At 37.7% G+C, this 21318-nt stretch overlaps 1 protein-coding gene across 3 annotated transcripts in view; it reads left to right on the top strand.

The window, feature by feature from the left end:
* Positions 1 to 21318, top strand: part of wdr11 (WD repeat domain 11) — a 98940-nt gene that overhangs the window by 62852 nt on the left and 14770 nt on the right. For all 3 annotated transcript variants that reach the window (XR_014603562.1, XM_084093292.1, XM_084093291.1), the window contains exons 13-23: positions 6715 to 6790; positions 8644 to 8752; positions 9992 to 10116; positions 10745 to 10892; positions 13399 to 13505; positions 14288 to 14402; positions 14801 to 14972; positions 15978 to 16086; positions 17867 to 17929; positions 18148 to 18213; positions 19707 to 19896. Coding sequence is in view for 2 of the 3 variants with exons in the window: in XM_084093292.1 (XP_083949418.1) it covers positions 6715 to 6790; positions 8644 to 8752; positions 9992 to 10116; positions 10745 to 10892; positions 13399 to 13505; positions 14288 to 14402; positions 14801 to 14972; positions 15978 to 16086; positions 17867 to 17929; positions 18148 to 18213; positions 19707 to 19896 (1280 nt within the window). In the remaining variant the exon portion in view is untranslated. The remainder of the gene's footprint in view (positions 1 to 6714; positions 6791 to 8643; positions 8753 to 9991; positions 10117 to 10744; positions 10893 to 13398; positions 13506 to 14287; positions 14403 to 14800; positions 14973 to 15977; positions 16087 to 17866; positions 17930 to 18147; positions 18214 to 19706; positions 19897 to 21318) is intronic.

The raw sequence follows: 21318 nt of genomic DNA, 5'->3' as shown, positions 1-21318 counted from the left end.
GCCTACTATGCAAATGTCACATTAAAATTTAATTAATTCATTAAAGCTGCAAGCAGCATTGATTGGGACCTCACACGTTGGTGCACATTTGGGGTGCGGGTGTGTTTTTGAGCATTCCTATACCTCTCAACAAGTACTTCCTGTTTCAAAATGCCGATGAAGAGAGATGTGTTTGAAGTGTGTGAGTGGCGGTAGAAGTGTAGGAGAGATAGCTTGTTGAAGGTGTGAGGGAATCGGGTCTAGAAGGAAGGTTGAAGAAGGTCTTCTGCCTCTGTAAGGGGAGAGGAGGAGATTATTAGCTGTGGATGTGATTAGTCTGAGTTCCCAGATGTGTGAAGTTAAGAACTGACTGCTGATGGTTGTGGATTTGTCTGTGAAAAAATGTGCTAAAACTTTAGCTTAAAGAGGTGGTGGGAGGTAGTGGAGGGGCTGATAATTCTAGAGATCCACAGAAAAAGAGAGAGGACCCAGACATACACTTTAGATATACAAAGACGGTGCAATCACATTACTATGAATAGGAGAAAGTTCAATGTGCAATATGGCAGAAGAAGTCCCAACTTCTAAATAAAAGAGCCAGTTGCTAGTTGGTAAAGTCATTACATGACTGCAGCTGCCCTAGAAGCTTTGATTGCCATTGAAACGGTGTTTTGAGATGTGCATTGACTGGTCCAACCTGAAATATAAGCTTTTTTTTTTTTTAATGCTATGAGCATTTGAAACAACATTCATGTCAGATCTTGTTGCTGATTTAAAAAATGTTATTTAAATGTAAGTGTGGCAAGTAGTTGAGATTTCAGGATTCCTACATTCAAATAAATAGGACTTGGATTGGAAATCAATTGGTCTTGGAAGCCTGAAATATCTGCCCGGAGGCTTTGCAAATATGGCCGCCGAGGAATTTTGACAGGCTAGCAGGATTGTGTCCTCTTCTGTGTGGGATGTTAGAGTGTTTTTGTAGAGAGGAATGCGCTGAAAACATGTTGAATAAGGACACATAGATTATTAAAAAAGTAGGAAGCAGAAATAGAAGGTCTTTGCTTTGTGGACTCACGCAGGTTTTACCCGAGTAGGTCTTGACACAAGGAAGGCTGACACTGACACGGATTCCAATTAAATATATGGCTCATCAAAGCTTGTGTTAATACAGCTGTTTACGCCTTTATAATTAGCAAACCAAAACGCAATAGCACACAAATTACTTTTAATTGAAACTACTGCCTGCGGGACAGTTCGGCATTTAAGTGCAATAGATATAACAAGCAATAAAAATAACGGTAACACTTTACTTAAAGCCTTTATGTATAATGCATTATAAAAGTATTGATGTTTTGTAATGCACCGTATAATGCATTGTATGGTCTAAATAATTGTAACCAGGATTATAATACATTATATAATACACCTTTAGAAAGTATAATGCATAAATAAATAAAAAAGACAAACAACCAATTTCAGATGTAACAAGGGATCTGTGAATATTATAATGCTTTTTAACTTTAGTTACAATTATTTATGAAAAGATAGAATGCTTTATAACTTACATTGTGAATATGTTTATAATGCATTATACATAAAGGCTTTAAGTAAAGTGTTACCAAAAAAAAATAGCTGCTTCTTGCTGACAGACATTATTATAACAAACAAATACAAAATTAAAATAAAAAATAAACAATAAACAATAAAACAAATAAATCCTCCAAATATTCATCTTAACGACAGAAACGGGCTATTAAGCAAACACTTATGTGGTACTGCCGTCTCCTCTTAATTGCTTTTCCTAGAATTGTTTAAGCATAAACAAACGTTTGAAAATAAATTTTACCAAAATGTAAGTATTTGGTATGGTTTGATAAACTCTATATCAAATACAAAAATCTGAAGGGCTGTTTAAATACTCTTTGGGCCCTATTTTAACGATCAAAGCCCATGGTCTAAAGCACGCGGCGCAAGTTCACTTAGGTCGTGTCCGAATCCACTTTTGCTAGTTTAACGACGGGACAAATGGTCGGCACTCCCGGCGCATGGTCTAAAAGGGTTGTCCCTATTCTCTTAATGAGGAATGGGTGTGTTTTGGGATTTACTTGTGTTAAACCAATCAGAGTCTCATCTCCCATTCCCTTTAAATGCCAGTTACGCTCGCGCCATGGCAGATTCACTATTTACATGACGGAATTTGATAGCCGTCTCCAGAGCACAAACGGATCTGCTCGTGCGCGAGGTAAAAGTGCGCAAGCAGATCATCTACAGGACAAGCCGGATTCCACCATATCTTTATGTACACAATAATAATCTTTTACATTGTAATCCTTTTATTTTAAATATTTGTCATGTTTGTGTGCTGCTGTGCGTCCCTGGGTGTTTAATAATCAGAATGTACACGCGTTGTGGACCCGCCTATAGGCGCACATTACTAACGCGCTCTTTAAATAAAAAAATATATATATTGCGCCATTGACTTTAGACCAGGTTTCAGTTGGTCAATGGCTCAGTCTATTTCTGTTTCCTCAAAATAGCAAAGCGCCAGCAATGCGCCAGAACACACCTCGTTTTCAGACCAGCACGCCCATGGGCGCGCAAATGCATTTGCTATTTAAACAACGTGGCGTAGGACGTGAAAATGATAACTGCGTTGGGCTGAAACTAGCAAAAAACAGCGCTTGGCGCTGCATTACGCCGGGTGTAAGATAGGGCCCTTTGACTTCTTTTCTTTGACTTTCAGATTCCGCAGATGCACTATTTCTCTAAGCTCCATCTACTGTCAAGCATGAATTTGCATTTTCATTAATTCAGCCCCCTCACTCCTTCCGCCATGCTTCTTGTTTACGTTGGGGTTGTTAACATCAGAATACACATCTTTTTACCTCTTTTACACAGCATACACACAGTGTTGTTAAATTTAACAGGCTGATGTAAAAAGTATTGTAAAAATCGGAACAATTCGTAATAAGGTATCTAGAATCATTAACAATATTTTAAAGTGCCCATGATAACAATACCATGCATGTTCATTACTGCGATATATCATATTACAGGAGACCAGCACATGTCTACCGAGTTGAAGTGGTTTATATTCATTCTGTTTTATGTTTACAGAACTTTACTTGTTTACGACAGCTTGCTTGTGACAGCCTGATAGAGTGTTTTCTGGGTCATCTGTGTGCGTGTGTGGATTGTATACGGCATGCAAATCCTGACATGGCCTTTTCATCAGTGTTTTGTTGTTGTTGATGTTAACAACTCTCCTCCATAGTCTGCACTCTTTTGGTTGATTAGCTCCCTGTCTTCATTAGAACAGGACCTTAATTAGGCCACTCTTTCCATACAAACTTTGTCTCAGTGAATATCACACACTTGCACACACTTACACAATCCTTCACACACTAGCTAAACACTTGACAATCTGGAGAGCAAATCAGGGCTCTGCAAACTCTCAAATCATTGAGTCGAGAGAGTAGGAGATTGCTGTATATAAATGTCAATCGACTTAATTTTAGCACAATATTTAGCATTTTATACATACAAAACACAGCAACCCACAAAAATGTTTTTAAAGGTACTGAATGTTAACTAAAAAAGCTACTTTTTAATATATTTTTATGAAATAAACCATTACTATATGCTGTAGATAATCTACAAGAATCTAGAAATATAGCGAAATTAAATTACTTTTATATCGTACTGTGTTTTATTTATAGAGCATAAAAAGCATGTCGTACATTTATATTAATTTAGCATAGGAAGGTTGCTTACCTGTCTATATTTCATGATGTTTCAGTCGATTTTACACATTTTAGTCTGTCAATAGTTCAACTAGTAAAATGTGTACAAGCTTATATAACAATAACATGTTAACTAATGTAAGTAAGAATAGGCCTAAATGACTTACGATGATATCCTCCTCTGGATCAAGCCTCACAGCGCATCCTCCAAACTCGATGAAAAGCAGAGGAATGAAGCTTGATGGTTTATTTATCGACGTGATGGGGGCGTTAACAGGTTTGCGTGCCTCACTTGGGCGATTACTGTGTGATTAGCTTATGCTGCGCGTGGGTGTGTTCACATTCAAAATAATGAGCTCAGACGCTAAAGATTGTTGGTTTCATATGTATTACATAAACAGAGAAAATATGTTTTCCATATGAATTGCTTAATTTAAAAGTAGACACTTCAAACTTTCTAAAGACATATCTCTGAATTCGCTGAATTTCGGGAACATTTTCGGACGCATTTCAGAGAAAAAGTTCACAGAGAGACGGCAGAAAGCACACCCTGTTTAATTTCTTTATTTTACAAAAGCGCAACGTTTTGTTGTTATTGTGAGTGTACTCAAATAAAAGTAAACCCTTTACAGTTTCGAATGATGTATTAAAAATTTAGTATTTTAAGTCGATTTAGCTGCTATATGTGGAAAAAATCCACCAAAATGCGCCGGCACGTTCATCGACCCCAAGGGGTTACTTAAATCAAATAACTTTCATTGTAACTCAACCACAGACACAAGTTAAACACTGAGTGAAAGTCTTGGATGCAGTTACAAGCAACATAACATTTTGTGACTGTGATAGACCGTATAAACTGTAACGTATAAACAGTATACTGTACTGTACATGTCAATTATAGCACCCACATAAAAATCCACAATATACTGATGGTACTCAAACAGAATAAGCTTTTTACCTCCCGTTATTTCTGCGGTAAATTAATTTGCTATGGTGCTATTTCCATTGTAGTGGACAGCAGGCAGAGAGGATGGCACATTTTTCATTTCCATTTCCACACAACTGTGTGGAAAGGTTTCAGTATAATGGGATTAGAGTTTTGTTGACAACACAAACAAATACCTTTTGCCTTCAGATAAAGCAACATCTCTCAATCACAGATCGACCCCCTCAGTCACAGGAACTGCTTTTCCCCCCAATTCTAATGATCATCAATTCCTTAGGAAAAACTTCCAGGAAAAACTAGTTTTACCATAAGGCTGAAGCCACAAAGAAAGGACAGATCTTCACAATTCTTCAGAGTTCAACATTACGCAATCATGTTTTTGAGACTGTTTTCAGCACAATGCCTAGGTTAATCCACAATTGGTTTGAAAAGTGAGCTATGCATAGGTAAAAATTTGATGCTGTTCTAGCTGTGAACTGTGATCATACAGCTGGCTAATCTAATAAAGGTCTGAAAGGTGTTTATTGAGGATTTATATGGACATGGTTTGTGCGTGTTTTATATAAATTACTTACCTCAGGCATGTGGTTGCTCATTTAGAATACGAATTCATTAACATTAGAACGAAGTTAAGAACAAATTCATGTGCGTACGCACGTGTTGTGAATTAGGCGGAAAGGTTTCGTGAGAAGTTCAAATGTGCGTATAAATATGAATAATGTACGCAATTAATGAATGAGACCCATTGCTCTTAGGTACGTCACTCTGCAGTGCAATTGTGCTTGAAAGGGACATGCATGATTTATTAACCATCTTTCTTTAAATGTTGCTTCATAGCACTCCTCCAAACAATCAGGTCCATGTGAAGTATTTGGAGAAAAATGAGCAGTTAGAAAGACAATGAAGCAAAAAGTAATTTAATGCAGTGTGTTACAGTAATTTATTTTTGGGCATGGGATGTTTATATGGGTAATAAAAGTAAACAAAAAAATAAGCGAGCAAATTCGGACACGGACATATATCCACTTGACAACTTCAACCAATGGACACTTTGTTCCCAAGGTTCTTTGCGTTTGCAAAAGAGTCTCTTTCAGACGGTCAGATCTGCACAAGGTTCACACACATACAATTCAGTGGCTCTCAGTCCTGGTGTGTCTCTGATTTACTAAACATAATTTATATCATTGGTAGAAGTGCCAAATCCTGAACTGGATGTGACTGAGGTGTAATGATGAGGTGTAAGTTGTCTGCTCCTGCAACTGGTGATTGTTTTGTTTTTTTATTGTGCTTTGTGTTGATTATTGAGGGAATAGTGTGAATGATGAACAAGTGAGAGATTTCTGACACCAGTTGACACCAAAATGGCACAGTTAGTTGTTTTACGTTAGTTTTAAGAAAAACTCTTTCCTGCATTTGTGTGCAGATCCACTTGGTTTGATATTTTGTTTTTTAATTTGATGACATTGACATTTTTAAGTGTGTCTTAAGTGTCCAAATAGTTTCACCGTCAGTATAATTAGGCTGTGTGTCCACCAAAGCATTTTTTCCCCAGAGGCCAGCATCATTTTTTATTTTTATTTTCAATAGGAGCGCTGCGTAATTACCAAAGCCAGCAGCGTGACGAGGTGCTGCATGCTTGGTGTTTTCTTTTCTTTTTCTTTTTGCTGGACAATGAGAGATGAAAAATGTTCCACTATGGGTAAAAATGCAGGACCTGTCACTTTTTACCCAGCTGTGGAAGAGGGCCGGAACAAATATTACATTGACCAACAGTCTCACCCTGCTTGTACAACAATGGAGAATTTACAGAGTATTAATATAAAAAATAATGCTTGGAAGAAGGTTTTGTTAGCCATGGGTTTACCAGGTAAGCAGTTAAACACTGCACTTCCCAGCTGGCCATTTTCAGAAGCGCGCCTCAGCTAAAACCACTTTGGTGGACACACGGCCTAAATCTACCATACAAAGCGGTCCCATAATTTGTATGTTTCGTTTTATATTTGTTCGTTTGTTTGAATAATGAATATTTTGTGCTTTCTCTCTCAGGGCGGTGCTTTGCATTTCGAGGTGAGCGTGGGAATGATGAACCAGCCATTGAAATGATTAAAGTGTCACATCTGAAGTAAGTAACATAAATTCTTTTCACTCTGGCGCAAACACCTCAGTGAGCACTTAAACACGTTTCCCTCATCAGTGGTGTCAAATACGGACATGCACAAACTACTCTCTGTAACTATTTGGTATTATCTGGACGGTGTCTGGAGTGCACGTTCACCATCTCTGTCTACTTCCACTCTCACTTTGCAGTACTTCAACATGGGGACGTCCTGAGTGATGTCTCATTCCTTAACCCTGCAGTAGAGGGGATTTTATTTATTGTTTGCCATCGTTTCAAAACTATCTCCTTTATCACTTTCCAAACTGCAGTTTGAAACCGTTCAGTCAAGCATGAGCAAGTCAGAGTCTGCTGGTTGTCAGCCAACCCTAAAGACACCTTTTCACTCTTTACAACAAATGACAGACAATATTGATTTCCATTGGAGAGTCTCACAGTGACTGTGTAGCTCTGTGAATGTGACTGTGAATTTTTAGATCCATTTTGAGCTTCAAGTTGAAATATTTACACCGTATTGCAACCCTTACAAATCCTGCTAGAGTGGATGTTTATGAACAAAGGAGTCCAAAACAATTATTTACATTGTTTAGCATTGTGTAGTAGTGGTTCCTAATATTGATAATAAATTGGCTGGGAACCACTGGTCTAGTCTAGAGCAACACATTACATAAAACGTTTAATTAAAATAATTAAATGCACAGCTAGCCGTGGATTATCCCGCTTATACTTTGACTGGAAATGACCGTTGGGTATTTTAGCTATGAATCATTATATCTAGCATTCTGCCTACTTTAAATAAGACAGAGATAAAGTAGTTTTTTTAAAGAGAGTTTGTGTTGTGTGTATGACCTGTGTTTGTCTGATGTCTCTGAATTGCAAAAAAATTCAGCAACGATGGAATAATATGCTAAAAAGTGAAGCTGAGAGTGTAATTACTTTAAAAACAGCAATGTTACTTACTTGTTGCTGAGAAATGTAATGTAGCAAATCAGTAGCGAAGCTATTTACCCAACACAGAACGGTGAATAAATTGACTACTAATGGTGCATATGTAATGGTGCAGAAGGCTTTGTTGGTCAGTCATTCATCTATTAATTTTATTAACCTATGTAGAGACTATGTTTCAGGCCATAAGCAGGAAAACACCCTGGACAAATGGACAGTCCATCACAGAGCTAACACAGCTGTACATTCACATTCACACTGACACAAACACACATTCACACTCACACTATAATTTAGTTTCTCCAATTCACCTATGCTGCCTGCTTTTGGATTATGGGGGAAATTGGAAAACCCGGAGGAAACCCATGCCAACACAGGGAGAACATGGGAACATGGGAACACAGAAAGGCCTCCTGGCTCAAACCAGGGACATTCAAATTCAAATCGGCTTTATTGGCATGACTTGTAAAGTATTGCCAAAGCATTGGCCATTACATAAGCAATGAACAAATAATCAATAAAGTCAATAAATCAATCAGTAAACAAATACAAGAATGCATTTTTATAAACAAGAAATAACAAGAAAAAAAAGAAAAGAAAAGACGATTAAAATAAATAATAAAAAAGCTTGTACCTACATTCGTACCTACATTCAGACATGTTAAGAATATTTCTGACTTTAGTTAACTTTAGACCTTGATGTGAGACAACAGTTCTACCCACTGAGCCTCTGTCCCGGCCGGTCAGTCAGTTAATCAATGCTAACTTTAATGAAGCCAGATTGTGAAACGGTCTACAGTACAATTCCAAAAAGTTTGATATGCTTACTTTTAATGTAGGATACTCTTTTTTTCAGAAATGTCAGGTATAGTCCAGAGGATGAAGTAAATGTATGTGTACATGGTCTTGTTTAGGCAGTACCTGGTGGTGGTGTTCAGAGATAAACCTCTGGAGCTCTGGGATGTCCGCACAGGAACATTGTTGCGCGAGATGGCCAAGAACTTCCCTACTGTCACTGCCCTGGTACTGTATCAAACTCACACTGCTGTTCTGCTTATTGCTTAAATAGTTGCTTATTGTTTTGAACTTCTATGTATCAGTCCGTCTACATTACTGTTTAGCTTTTTAAGTATGCACTGCAGTTTTATTACAAGTTTTTGAACTGAGAGATTACTCTGAATCTTTCTCTGCAAAGAGACTGGCTTTATCACCACACAAACCCATTGAAGGGTGAAGTCGCTGTGGGGTTTTGACTACAAAGCCAGTAAACATTGTAATGGCGCCGCTAGCGATGACTCTCAAATAACCCCAACAATAACCTTAGTAATAAATGCAGTCTCTCTCCTGGCAACCTGTCTGCCAGCTCATTTGCATCTTGATTACTTCCTAGGGGTAAAATCTGTGCTGGTGACTTCTAGCGATCAGAAATTACAGAGTTTGAAGTGCTTTTAAAGCACAGTAATATCTAGGTAGCATTTGGCAGACATAGGAAAATTGGGTAATGTTTGATCCGTTACGCCCCATAGAATCCAAAGAGACCAGATTCATGATTCTAAGCAAAAGGTTTTTGAAATTATAAGAAAATAGACATTTACTCTAATCGTGATCAGTTGGTGGCACTGTTCCAAAACTGGCGATAACAAGTTTCATGAAGTAGCGGAGATGTATTTCACAGTTATATTTGTTGTTGCATTATTCCTTTAACATTCAACCTAAAAAGAAGCCAATAAAAAAAATACACCCCAGGTGAATTGGGAAAAGAACGTTTAACTAATAGATGTCACCATACTTGATTAGAGAAGGTCTTTTTTATCAGTCCATAAATCAGAAATTACTGTCAGCCAAAAAAAATAATAATTTATTTTCCAAAATGTACTATAAAATTAGCCAAAATATATACGAGCAGACACCTCTGTAAAAACCTTCAAAATATAAAATAAAACTGTAAAGGCAATACTGCATGAATATCTGAGTTTGCTTGAGGGGAAAATCCTCACAAACCACTCTCACCTATTACTGATCTCCACAAACGTTTGTATGCTTCTTCAGAATCATATGTTGCATATCCTTATTTGAACCCCTAATAATAATAATAATCCTGTCAAAAACAATAGGGTTTATGACCAAATGCAGTTTATGACCCCCTTCAAAGAAAACATTTAATCCCCCGTCAAATATTTTCACCAATATTCTTTGAGCATTTGCTTACATTAAAACTGTCTGTGCAGTGACTCATGATAACATGTATTTGTGTGTAAACAGGAGTGGTCTCCTTCGCATAACCTTAAAAGTCTGAAGAAAAAGCAGCTTGCTGCGCGCGAGGCCATGGCCAGACAGACCACCCTCGCGGATGCGGAGCAGAGCAGTGTCGAGTCCTCGGTCATCAGGTCTGACGGAGTCAAAATCACAACTGTCATCATTTACTCATCATCTTCTTCTTCTTCTTCTTCTTCTTCTTGTTTTTCCTGGAGAACACACACAAAAGAAAGATTTATTGAAGAATTAAAACATGCAATGTCAAGCTCCGAAATAAAATGACCATATAACTCCTGAACTGTTTTACAAAACTTCTAATGTACACAGAGATTTATAATTAATTTGAAAAATGATTTGGACCATTTCAGATCTCTACACTGAAACTGAAGTCCCCTCTCCGCTGCAGCTCAAATGTTATTTGCGCCTATGCACATTCAAAATTGAAGATGCATTGCACCATGTTTGATGACATTGATTACATTGGTTCTCCTGTGACCAGCTGTGCCATGGCAAGTTTGAACATGCTGAAGTATGAATGTGATTACAGTGCAGGGGAACACTTTCAGTGCACTTAAACTTAAAGGACTTCAAGTGACTTCAATGCTTTTATTCAACTTTTTGTCCTTTTTTTTTTTTTTTTGGCTTGACTTTTGCTAGAGTCCAGCTGTAATTTAATAATCACTGGCACTTTGGTACACAGTCTAAGTGGTTTGCTGTTTGGATCAGAACTCTCAACAACTCTGTGTTGCTGTCTGTCAGTATGTTGCAGGACGCTGAGAGTAAGTCTGAAATGGGTCAGGGCATATCAGCTCGAGAACACTTTGTGTTTACTGACACAGATGGCCAGGTCTATCACATCACCGTGGAAGGCAACAGCGTGAAGGATGGGGCACGTATTCCACCTGATGTGAGTGTCCTTATGTGTTTTGCTTCTTAGTTCTGATCTACTGTCTTAAAAAACTAATTCTTAATCATAATATGGTAAGTTTCTATTGATATAGAAGGCAATATGCTTAATATGTAGCTCTGATTGACACATTTTGTATCGGGGGTCCCTGCTCCATGTCTCTATCACCTAGGGATCCTTGCCCTGAAAAACGTTGAAGACCCCTGCTTGGACGTATCATAATTATTTTGATAACTTTTGGTCGTATAGTCTATAGTTGCTTTGTACAGGGATTGATGAAGATCTGGCAAATTATTATTAGTACACGCCCTAATAATAACAATAAACAGAGCAGGTCCAAGAGGGTCTCGCACGATCTATCTATTGACCCTTAATATACAGCTGGAAAAATCTAATCTATGTCAACTGTCAATGTCAGATATCAACATCATCACAACATTTGTCAAGAAATTGCTTGGGATTTTTAGACAATTTCCTTTTTGAATAGAACCTAGTATGAAGCAAGATGAAATAATAATAATACATGCATGTAATGCATGTGATTTTAAAAATGTTGGGTTCATTTTAGTTTATGGACCAATTCTCGCTAGTTACTTATTAGCATCCGTATTACTAGTACATTGGCTATTTATTAGTACTTATAAAACACATATTAATGCGTTATTCTGCCTGACCTTATTCTACATCTCTGAATCCTAGCCAATACCTAAACTCAACAACTAACTAACTATTAATAAAGCAGTGATTAGGTGAGAGTAAGGTTAGTAAATAGTGAGAATTGGACCCTAATCTAAAGTGTGACCAAAATGTGGCCATGTGTTCAGCAAGTCAGTCAAATGATCTGTATGTTGTTGGTGACAATTTAATATATAAAGCTAAAAATCAGTTTGAAACCATCCTGTACACTCAATTTATTCCTCATTTTGAATGCTAGATTTCCTCACACATTTTGTGAGAAAGTGAATGTCGCACCCAGTCCAAAATAATTGCTTAGTACATAAACTTTTATTTTTGTATTCCTATAGCCTGTTTTGTCCCATCATTCAGATAATAATCAGTCATACATGAAAGCAGATTCTGTTTTCAGATTAACAGTCCTAGATACAGAATGTCATGAATACAGCTGTACACAATCTTCTGAATGGATCAAAGGAGTTTTCAAACATTTCCTTCTAATGTTGAAAAATCTGCAGTTTTCAACTTTTGAGATGAAAGAGGAAATGGAGAGAAAATTGCTCCCTTCATCCTCATTATCCTTTTATCTCCTGCAGGGCTTTTTTTTTTTTCACAAGCCACAATGCCTATTTCTGATCAGTTGTTCAGATCCATTTGCTTTTTATTTCACTGTTCGTATTTTGAGTTTGTAAGCAACCCATATACTGTATGTTTTCAACATAAACAGTGACACAAGAACACATATTCTTGGCCACCAGTGTCACGCTCCCTGTTCAGTTGTTGCATTAATTCTGTTCATTCAACTGTAATTTCTATTAAAAAAATAAGAGGAAGGAAAATACTAAACAAAGAAGAATTATATGAAGATGTAAAATGAATAGACTGAGAACTTTGTTTCAAAATGTTTAAAATTGCTATGTAGATATAGCACTAAACATGTTTTCTGAATTTGTTTAATCTGTTGGCATTTGTCATCACTCTATGGGCCCTATTTTAACCATCTAAGCGCATGGTCTAAAGCGCAGGGCGCAAGTTCACTTAGGGCGAGTCTGAATCCACTTTTGCTAGTTTAACGACGGGACAAATGGTCGGCACTCCCGGCGCATGGTCTAAAAGGGTTGTCCCTATTCTCTTAATGAGGAATGGGTGTGTTTTGGGATTTACTTGTATTGAACCAATCAGTGTCTCTTCTCCCATTCCCTTTAAATGCCAGTTGCACTCGCGCCATGGCGGATTCGCTATTTACATGACGGAATTTGATAGTGGAAAGACCGAACGCGTCTCCAGAGCGCAAACGGATCTGCTCGTGCGCATGTTTGTGTGCTGCTTTGCGTCCCTGTGTGTTTAATAAGCAGAAAGTATGCGCATTGTGGACCCGCCTATAGGCGCACATTACTAACGCACTCTTTAAATAACAAAATATATATATTGCACCATTGATTTTAGACCAGGTTTCAGTTGGTCAATGGCTCAGTCTGTTTCTGTTGCCTCAAAATAGCAACGCTGCAACAATGCGCCAGAACACACCTCGTTGTCAGACCAGCACGCCCATGAGCACACAAATGGGCGCAAATGCATTTGCTATTTAAACAACGTGGCACAGGACGTGAAAATGATAACTGCGTCGGGCTGAAACTAGTAAAAAAACCTTATCGCTGCATTGCGTCGGGTTTAAGATAGGGCCCCAAATGTTTTAGGTTGGAGTTGAACTTTGTTTTTCCTTAAAACCTTTTCTTTTAATGCAACATTGTGACAGCTCTATAGGTGTTGTGGCATATTAGCTGTGTCCTATGTCTTTTATGCAAGAAACTAAATGTCTTTTCTCTTTCAGGGCAGTATGGGGAGTATTGCCTGTATTGCATGGAAAGGAGACACTCTAGTTCTGGGAGATGTAGATGGAAACCTCAATTTTTGGGACCTGAAGGCCCGTCTTTCAAGGTACAAATGTATACATCACTGTTACGTCCCGTATTATAAGGACAGGTTTGGCAAGCGATTTTTATGTTGGTTAAAGGAAACCAGCCCCAGCCGACAGATCACCAACGACACAAAACTAAGTTCCACAAAAGTATAATTTATTTAAAGTGGAAAGAATAAATAAATTAAGGAGCAATGGCTTCAGGGTGCCCCAAGGCCAAAATAATAAACAAAATAAACTTATAAACAAATATATCTAAATTACCTAATCAGGGAATAAACAAAATTACAAAGTAACTTCCTTAACTCCCTATAAATAAACAAATCACAAACAAAATCAAATCAAAATAAATGGCAGGACACTCCTACGCTCCTAAAACAGAACCAAATTAAATCATCATAAACAAACGAACACAATAAACTGAAGGTTTTGGGATCTGCCGACGGGAGGAGGAATCCGGAGCTCTTCACGGCAACAAGCCAACGCCAGAATGAGCTCTATCTTCAGTCAGTAGATCCACCAATCAGACTCCACCGACGACAGCCAATCCCTGCACACATATGCAAAACAACACCCACACAAAACAGATACCTAGGATCGTAACAATCACTAATAACTCAGCAAGTCAAACATGTCTCCAGTCATGTACGTGTGTAAGCTGATTTAATTCCAAAACTTGTTGAACTATTTACTGAACTGAAGTGACACATCAAAAGGGACTGAGTTGAGAAAAGTACAACTGTGTTCATCACACACTCTTTTACCGTGTTGATATAATGTCACACTCATTTATATTTTTCAGAGGTGTACCTACACACCGCGGGTGGGTGAAGAAGATTCGTTTTGCTCCAGGGAAAGGCAACCAAAAACTTTTAGTGATGTACACAGACGGAGCTGAGGTCTGGGATACCAAAGAGGTGTGTGTGTGTGTTGTTTATTTATTATGTATTTATTTATTTAAAAAAAAAAAGCATCACTACTTGATTTTAACATGCAGATACAGAAGCACCACCGCTTCATTTTGCTTCAAGTCCTTATGAAGCAAGTGCCACCATCTTAGCAGTTCCCCATAGCAGCCATTTTCTTTCAAGGGTTTTTGACAGAATACAATATTTTATATCCTGGGAAACTCTGAAGTGTGTTTGTTGCTATATAATGTATATACAACAGTTACAGTAGTTCCGGTCCTCAAATTGAATTGGATGAGAGGCCTTTGAGAGTGCTGATGATCCACCAGTTTCAGTGTTTGGACTTTTCACTGCCTGTATTTTTCTTGAAAGATAATGCTGTCACACACACACACACACTCCCACAGGTGCAGATGGTGAGCAGCATCAGAGTGGGGCGTAACGTGAGTTATAGGATTCTGGATATCGACTGGTGCACTTCAGATAAAGTGGTGCTGGCATCAGATGACGGCTGTGTGAGAGTGCTGGAGATGGCCATGAAGTCTGCCAGTTACAGAATGGATGAGCAGGACCTGACAGGCGAGTGTTTTTGGCTGAAAAAAATGTCACAGTTTCAAATGACTGAAATGGATTTCAATCATGACAGCTCTCCCGGTAGTTTATAAAATATTTTATTTATGTAAATGGAATGTGCATGTGTTTGGTGGACTAGATTTGCTACACTGCTTCTTAGGGCTGCAGGATTATGACAAAAATCATAATTGTCGATTATTCCCTTGAAATTGTAATTGCAATTATTAATTATGATTATCACAATTTACATTGAATGTTTTGAATAGCTTTATACCAGTGATTCTCAACTTGGTTTGCCAGGGGACCCACATATCCCCATGGTCATCAAGCCACCACTAATGTTTTTAGGAATTATATATATATATATATATTATAATAAGCATATATATATATTATAATAAGCATATATATATATATATATATATATATATATATATATATATATATATATATATATATATATATATATATATATATATATTTATTATAATAAGCATATATAATATAATAAGCATATATATATATATATATATTTATTAATAATAATATTATAATAATATATATATATACACACCATATATGCCTATTACAATACATTTGTTTACACAACAATTGTTGACACACACACACACACACACACACACACACACACACACACACACACACACACACGCACACACACACACACACACACACACACACACACACACACACACACACACAAGTACTGTCCCCCTTTACTTAACAAACACATAAATTGTAAGAATATGACTTCTGCTAGAGAGTGAATGTTTTTGTGTGAACTATCCTTTTAAGAGCACTAAAAGTCAATGGGAAGTCCCCATTAGGATAGCTGATAAATGAGTTGGGGACCAGTCATCCTTCATGTTTGTATGTGCATATGCTGACACTTAATTTATGAAATTTGGTTAAGTGGGTCATGCCATCAGACAGACTTGTTGATGTAGAATAGACTGTGATGTATGCGTGGCTCTGTGGTGTCTGTTTCAGATCCAGTATGGTGTCCCTATCTTCTGCTGCCACGTGCTGCTCTCACGCTGAAGGCCTTTCTGCTGCTGCAGCCGTGGTGCGACACATTCACCATGGACATCTCTCAAATGTGCGTGACGGCTGCATTATTCTGTCACATCCGTTTCCATTCAATCACAGCACATTTTCATCCAGTCTGTTGTGATAACTATGTCTTCACTGAAACTGTTGACAAAATCTGACCAGAACAAAAGCCTAGTTAAAGAAAAAATAAAATAAATCTGCATCCATAAAATAAAACTTTTGGTAACATTTTAGTTTAGGGTCCAGTTCTCACTAATAACTAGTTGCTTATTAGCATACATTTTAGTTCTAACTGTTAATTAAACTATTAATAAGCAGTAATTAGGAGTTTATTGAGGCAAAGGTCGTATTTAATAGTGAGAATTGGACCCTAAACTAAAGTGTGACGAAACTTTTAGTACTTTCTTTTTGGTACTTGCTGATTTCATCAGTTTTCCAGCACAGTACAGAGGGGCTGATGGATTGAAGATAGTCTATTTATTTTCATTAAATGTCAACCCCATTAATAACATCAAATACAAGACACAATAACTGATCACCAAGGCATCATAAAATCAAAATATACTATTTACTATTTACTTAACCAGGAATCATATCATTGACCCAATTAGTTTAGTAAACAGTAAAAATGGCATAGTAATCAAGTGTGCACAGCAGTGACAGGAATGAATGAGCCAACACTCTTTCCTAGTTTTATACACATAAACATGACTTTTCATGTATTACCCGTCCCATTAATAACTTAATATGTTTCAAAGTTGAAGGCTTTTACATTTAATATTTATAATCCTTACTATGTTACATGTTCCCTGCAGTTGCAAAAATGGCGTATTGTTTCATATGCATCAATTTGATCCACTTGGGTTGTTTCCTGTTTTAAATATTTACTAATAATTAATTCATATCCGTTAAATGGAATTTCCTACAGGGTCCTTGTGATTGTGGAAAACCTGGAAATATCAGGAACTCATTTTGAGTGCTTGTGTAGTGTAAATCCTCCCAACAAACAAGCTGATCATTTCAGCAATAGCTCCGGGTCGTGCTTCATCACATTCTGTTTGGAGAGTTGGAAATGTGTAACTCTATCAAAATACACCATGACATAAACAATTTTATTATTGTTTTGAAGAACAAGAAACTTTGTTTTTCTTTTTGTGATTTCATATTTCATGCTTCAGAGAGTTTAATATAAAGCCTTTTCACAAAGTTCACAGACATGCATGTCAATATTTCAAAGTGAAATGTGTTTCTCTATACATCCCTTCACACAGATAATATTGTATGATCTTTTTTCTTTATTATTGTGGCATTTAGATACAATTCTGTGAATAGATTTGCAGATTCTCAGAGCGAATACTTGGAATTGTGATTTCCAGATCTGGAAAAGTCATAGAAATTACATAATCTTTTAATAATAAACTACATATTTTTTCACCTATATATTGCCCTTTTCGAGAGATTATATAAAGTCAAAGTCTTGTAGTAGCATGGATGTTACAAATTCTGTTGAGGGTCGTATTGGAGAAATTTACACACTAATACTGTAAGTATAATTGTTTAAATAAATCAAATCAGTTGGTGCTTGACATACGAATATAAATTTTCCCCATGGGTCTTCGTTTAAACGATTTGATCATGAACGCCTGAAAGCGTCTTAGAAAAGTCATGGCAATCCAGTGAACAATCAGTATGTCTGGTAACCCTTGTTTTGACAGTTTATTTTTGTTTAGTTGGTCTTGACATACTTTTTATAGTTGAACAGCAACTTGATTCCAGACAAAAGATGAACTCTTCTGCTGACTTGTATTGTGTGCTTCCATCCTTAGAGACTACAAAGAAAAAGATGAAATCAAGGGACTGATCCAGGAACAGCTCAACTCTCTTTCTAAGTTTGTTCACTCCCAGAAATAAGCACAGCACTTTTTCTATAATAATTCTGTAATTCAAGTATGGTATTCAAGGCCATTTCTTTGCCTTCAAAGAAGTACCTATTATTAAAAGCAGGAACAAAATGATCCTCAAATAGCTCAAGAGCTTTTTAAAAGCGCATGCTGATGTTTTCATTCTGGGTCATGTCTAACTAGTTTTTTTTTTCTTCCCACTCAAGTGACGTCAAAAGCGTTCTCCAGGACCCAAATCTGAACTTGCTGCAACGCTGCCTCCTAGTGTCACGGTAAGTGTCGGTTCAGCAGGGTTGTGCACCAATTTAATTGAGAATGTATTCCAGTTCAGCTTTAAAGGATTAGTTCACTTAAGAATGAAAATATCCTGATAATTTACTCACCCCCACGTCATCCAAGATGTTCATGTCTGTCTTTGAGGAAAACATTACAGGATTTTTCTCCATATAGTGGACTTCAATGGGGTCCAACTGTTTGAAGGTCAGTTTCAGTGCAGCTTCAAAGGCTCTACACGATCCCAGCCGAAGAATAATGGTCTTATCTAGACAAACCATCGGTTATTTTCTAAAAAGAATAAACATTTTAACCACAAATGCTCGTTTTGCACTAGCTCTGCGATGCGCCACGCAGTATGTAATCACGTTGAAAGGTCACCGTGTTTAGTTTCACAAAGGTAGGGTATTGCCAAAAACTTTTTCCTCCAAATTCAAAATTGTCCGACATCGTTGTTTTACCCTTTTTGTAAATGGCGTTTGATTAGGCCCAATCCCAATTCTACCCCTTCCCTTTCCCCTACCCCTCTGTTTTGCGCGTTCATGTGAAGGGGTAGGGTTGTCTCGATTCTCTTTTGGTTGGAGGGGTAGGGGTAGGGGGAAGGGCCAGATAACCCTTCAAACGAAGATTTTTCGGGGCCACACTTCAAACAAAGGGGTATGAGAGATGTCCCTGCATACACTGGCTACAGAGGCAACATGGCTGCCCAAGCGAAAAAGGAGACCCATAAATGTGCGCATTTTGGGCATTAATAAGTATTTTAACGACAAATAATCATTTGCTTTGTTGCATTCAATCTTGTGTTCATATATACGGTCATGTTCTTCAAAGAAACGTTTGCAAAAAAATCGCTGAAGTTCGCTAACGATAGTCCCGCAACATATTTTCATGTCTGATAACTGGTGAATGTAATTGCGGCAGGGAATTGTCTTATCTTTTACCGAATGTCTGCTATGCATCTCCTGTGACGTAGGCGCTAGCGACGGCGTATAATAACGTGTAACGGTTTAGTAGTGGTGTCCCATTTCTTAGGGGAATATTTTCACCCCTATGGCTTGCCACTCTGTTTCAATGGGCAAGGGTTAGGGGTAGGCGAAGGGGTATTAAATATAATTGGGATTGGGCCTTAGTCTTTGCACGTTCACTTTGTAGACACTAGGTCGGTACTTCCGCCTATGTCACACGTGACCTTTCAACCTGATTACCAGAGCTAGTGCAAGGTGGAGAAAAATCCTGGAATGTTTTCCTCAAAAACCTTAATTTCTTTTCGACTGAAGAAAGAAAGACATGAATATCTTGAATGACGTGGGGGAGAGTAAATCATCAGGAAAGTATAATTCTGAAGTGAATTAATCCTTTAAATTAAATAGAACCCTACTGTATTTGTGAAGATTTTCTAATTATACATATTTAGTGGTCCAAGCACCTTCACTTTGTTGTTGTTGTTGTTTTTGCCTTGGAGTTCCTCTCATTATTATTAATATTTCATCAGGCTGTTTGGTGATGAATCAGACCTGCAGTTTTGGACAGTGGCTGCTCATTACATCCAGTCCTTTTCTCCGAGCTGCCAGCCCAGCGGATCTGTCCCAGAAGGCCAAGCGGCAGCTGAGGGCCCCCAGAGCACCCCTGGGAGTCACCTGGACATCTGCCATGACACCCTCTGTGAAAGCTCCTTCTTCCAGGTATGAGCTGCTGACATGTACTGAACAATACATGAATATGAGGATTATGGAAGAGGATATTACTGCCTCAGAACCAAGAATGCTTTGAGTCCTTGTAGCAATAATTTACAAATTCATACATAGTGATTGTGAACGAGCACCGATTTGCCTGAGATTTGGGGTTTTTGTTCAGGGATTTCCATAAACTGTTGCAGAGTGGAAAATCGGTGGTGGAATAGTGCAGTGTGTGTGCGGCATTAGAGACATCCTTTTTTCCCTGTTTTTTTTGGGTGTTACATCTGTTAGATAAGATATTCATATATGTATGGTTATTGTTATTGCTCATATTATTAATGCTAGGGATTTGAACAGTAATTTGTAAATTGATTTGTTTTTAGTTTTCGATACAGATTCCTGGTTGACCATTCCTCTTTTACGTCTACATGCTTCCTGTTCACTAATAAAAAGAAAAAAATTGCTTGTTTTTTCTCTCCATGTCAATCATATGCACCCAATAAAACCAACTGTTGTAGCTTATCCACGTTGTGTGCGCTAAATAGACGCTGAACTCAGTCAAAACGTGACATCGGAGAAGCATTAATTAAACGTCTGTTGCGGTCTCTGATTTCGGCCCTCCAAAATCATTTCATCCTAAAACTAAAAATAGCCGTTTCTGTCAAACATTTTCAGTGGACAAAATTTCACTGCATCCCTAATAGAGACGCTTTAGACATGCACTGAGCAACCACCCAAAACACCCTACCATTGTGCCAGCATGAGAAAGCACAATTCACATCTACTGAATGTGCAGTTGTAGTTCTATTCTACAGTTTACTGGATGGCATTAATGGAGCATCAGTGATTAGACTGGGATTTGAAGTATACTAGTAAATTTAAGACACAATGATTCTTGAGAGGTCTTCAGAGAGAGAGAGATCCTGAATATTAACACCGCAATATATAGCAGGACTTTAGGGGTTTAATTATAATAGCCAGTTATTCTTCCTTAATGGAGAGAGACTGTCATGCTGAGTTATTTGTAAATAGTGCAGTTTACACCTAAAATTAAAAACACTCCATTATACAGAACGCATTTGCTTTATTGTGTGAAAAAAGTACATTATTGCTGCACCTTTATCAGCAGTAAACCAAATATGTTCTTTTCATCTGTGAGTGCAAAACTTAATGCCACAGTATGCATTGCTCCTGCAATAAAGTTGTTGTGTGATCGCCAGGGCGTTGTTATGCGGTTAATGAGGAGATCCATGTGGTTATTGAGTATTCTGTGTAGTTCTTTCGGTGTTGCTTCAGTATGTGGGTTTTCTGGATGGTGCTTGGTAGTTACTGCTCCTGGTCACATCTGTCTTATATTCTATCTGACGTCCACAGTGCCATAGATTACCAACCCTCATTAATAATCATTGACTTCTGATCACTTTGTGG

The sequence above is a fragment of the Abramis brama genome (genome assembly GCF_963993115.1).
Source record: "Abramis brama genome assembly, chromosome: 19".
Taxonomy (NCBI): domain Eukaryota; kingdom Metazoa; phylum Chordata; class Actinopteri; order Cypriniformes; family Leuciscidae; genus Abramis; species Abramis brama.
Note: the sequence above shows the minus strand (reverse complement) of the source record. Positions and strands in the feature narration are given on the sequence as shown.